The 3,155-nt window shown below is 62.1% G+C and overlaps 1 protein-coding gene across 1 annotated transcript; it reads right to left on the bottom strand.

Moving 5' to 3' along the window:
* Window positions 1-6: 6 nt before the first annotated feature.
* Window positions 7-2,591, bottom strand: ZBTB12 (zinc finger and BTB domain containing 12). Its single transcript, XM_057389076.1, has one exon. The coding sequence runs from the start codon at window positions 2,395-2,397 to the stop codon at window positions 1,192-1,194; it is 1,206 nt and encodes a 401-aa protein (XP_057245059.1). The 5' UTR covers window positions 2,398-2,591; the 3' UTR covers window positions 7-1,191.
* Between the last annotated feature and the right edge of the window lie 564 nt (window positions 2,592-3,155).

Below are 3,155 nucleotides of genomic sequence, written 5' to 3'. Positions count from 1 at the left end.
CTTTTTTTTGCCATTTTTAGGTTTTTTCTGCCCGGATTTTRACGCAGGAGCCCCAAAATTTCTCACCCAGGTACTCGGGACCCCCAAAATTTATCACCCAGGCACCCATGGGGGTCATTGCCCCCTTCAGGGAGGGTCTCGGGGGTCCTGAGATTGTTCCCCCTCATTTTGGGGTCATTTCCCATCAGTTTTGGGTCATTTTTCCCCATTTTGGGGTCATTTCCCCTCACTTTGGGGTCATTTCTCTGCATTTTGGGGTCTCTCCCCTTCACCCTAACAGGATTTGGGTGTCCAGGAACTGTTCCCCATCACTTTGGGGTCATTTCCCCTCCTTTTGGGGTCATTTCCCCCAATTTGGGGATCGTTCCCCTCCACTTCAGGTGTCCAGGGGTCACTCCCCATTTTTTTGGGGTCACTCTGTCACTCCACTGGTCACTCTGGGGTCACTCCCCATCACTCCACGAAGGATTCAGGTGTCCAGTGGTCACTCCCAGTCACTTTGGGGTCACTCAGTTCCTCCATCGCTCCCTCTCCTGCTCCAGTGCTCACTCCCCATCACTTTGGGGTCACTCTCAGTCCCTCCAGCGGTCACTCCCCATTTTTTGGGGGTCACTCCCCATTATTCTGTGGTCACTCTCAATCCCTCCTGTGGTTCATTTAGTCCCTCCAGCAGTCACGCCCCATCAGTTCGGGGTCACTCCCCATTTTTCTGGGGTCACTCCCCATCAGTTCGGGGTCACTCCCCATCACTCTGTGGTCACTCTCAGTCCCTCCAGTGGTCACTCCCCATTTTTTGGGGGTCACTCCCCAATATTCTATGGTCACTCTGAGTCCCTCCAGTGGTCACTCCCCATCAGTTCGGGGTCACTCCCCATCATTTTGGGGGTCACTCCCCATTTTTTGGGGGTCACTCCCCATTATTCTGTGGTCACTCAGTCCCTCCAGCGGTCACTCCCCATCAGTTCAGGGTCATTCCCCATTTTTTGGGGGTCAGTCACTCTGTGGTCACTCCCCATTTTCTGGGGGTCACTCCCCGTTATTCTGTGGTCACTCTCAGTCCCTCCAGCGGTCACTCCCCATTTTTTGGGGGTCACTCTCAGTCCCTCCCCCCTTCCCCCCTTTGCTGCTCCGGGAGAGGACCCGGCTCCGGTGGCCGCCCCGCCCGGCGCCGCGGGCCCTCCCCCGCGGGGGTCAGCGCAGCAGGACCCCTCCCTCGGCGGCGCCGGCTTCCAGAACGTTCTGCGCCGTGGTTTTGCCGTGCTGCTCTTTGAGGTGCCGGCGGATGGCCGGTTTGTGAGCGAAGCGCACGTCGCAGTAGGAGCAGCGGTACGGCCGCGCTCCGCTGTGCAGGTTCAGGTGGTCGTGCAGCGTGGATTTCTGCGTGAAGCTCTTTCCACAGACCCCACACCCGTGCGATTTGACACCGCGGTGCACGTTCATGTGCCGGTTCAGGTTGCTGCTGTGGTTGAACTGCTTCCCGCAGCGCGGGCACATGAACACAAAGTGCTGGGCGCGCATGTGGAACACCAATTTCTCCACGCCCTGGAAGGTTTCGCCGCATTTCCCGCAGCGGGAGGAGGACGGGGATGGGGTTGGAGCGGTCAGCGCCGGGCCAGCGGTCGCTCCGGACGATCCCGCGCTGCCCACGCCGCCGGAYGGCTCCTCACCGACCCCTCCCCCGGGGAAAATGAGCAGCCCCTCTCCTTCAGCRTCCTCAGCCAGGCTGTAACACGCTTTGACCACGCCGAGCTGCGGCGGGCACGGCGTTTCCTGCGCGGCCATCACCACCGCCGGCCCCGCGGCCACCACCGCCCCGGTTCCTTGAGCCGCTGCGGCCGCTTCGGCCGCTCCGCTCGCCCACAGCCGCGTCCCTTTGCGCCTCCGGGGCTGCGTCGCCGCCGTCACCGCCGCGGGCTCCACCTTCACAATGCACACATCCGGCGCCGCGTCCTCCTCATCCTCATCCTCCTCATCCTCCTCGGTTTTGGGGGGCGGCGGCGGCGCGGGAGGAGCCTGGATAAACCTGGCCAGAGCCCCTCGGCAGCGCTCCACCACGTGCTCCATCTGCAGATAACTGGCTGCGGTCAGATAATTCACCAAATCGCGCCCGGCGAACTCCAACGCKCCGGTGTAACAGGACAGCAGCAGGTCGGCTAGCACGCGGGCGCTGTGGGCTAGTGACACCCTCAGCTCGGCCGCGGGGTTGAGCAGGAATTGGTCGCGCAGGAAGGGCGAGCAGGCGGCCAGGATGACGCGGTGGCCGCGGAAACGCAGCGAGCGAGCCACGATGGTGACGTCGCAGAAGCGCTCCTCCGCCCGCAGGCGCGTCATGGAGCGCAGAGCCGCCGCCTCGTGGCCCGGCAGCTGGAAACGGAGCACCTCGGCGCACGAGGACATGGTGACGGGGGACTGGGGGGACTGGGGGGAATGGGGGGACTGGGGGGACTGGGAGGGACTGGGAGAAGGGTTAAACCAACTGGGAAGGACTGGGAATGGGGTTAGAGGGACAGAGGGGGACTGGGAACGGGACTGGGAGGCACTGGGAATGGGGTTAATCCAACTGGGGGGGACTGGGAATGGGACTGGAGGGACTGGGAGGGACTGGGAACGGGGCTAGAGGGACTTGGACTGAGTTTAGAGGGACTGAGGGGCACTGGAGGGACTGGGAGTGGGATTAGAGGGACTGGGAGGAACCGGGAGGGGGTTTAGAGGGACTGAGGGGGACTGGGAATGGAGTTAGAGGGACTGGGAATGGAGTTAGAGGGACTGGGAGGGACTGGGAGGAACTGGGAGGGACTGGGGGGAATGGGAGAGGGGTTAGACCAACTGGGAGGGACTGGGAGCGGGGTTAGAAGGACTGGGAATGGCGTTAGAGGGACTGGAGGGGACTGGAGAGGGACTGGGGGGCACTGGGAACAGGGTTAGAGGGACTGGGAGGGACTGGGAATGGGGTTAGAGGGACTGGGGGGGACTGGGAATGGACTGGGAATGGGGTTAAACCAACTGGGAGGGACTGGGAATGGACTGGGAATGGAATTACAGGGACTGGGGGGACTGGGAGAGGGGTTTAACCAGCTGGGAAGGACTGGGAGCGGGGTTAGAGGGACTGGGAATGGAGTTAGAGGGACTGGGAGGGACTGGGAATGGAATTACAG

The sequence above is a fragment of the Malurus melanocephalus genome, unplaced genomic scaffold (genome assembly GCF_030028575.1).
Source record: "Malurus melanocephalus ecotype Western Australia unplaced genomic scaffold, MMel_1.1 scaffold_3389, whole genome shotgun sequence".
Classification (NCBI taxonomy): domain Eukaryota; kingdom Metazoa; phylum Chordata; class Aves; order Passeriformes; family Maluridae; genus Malurus; species Malurus melanocephalus.
Note: the sequence above shows the minus strand (reverse complement) of the source record. Positions and strands in the feature narration are given on the sequence as shown.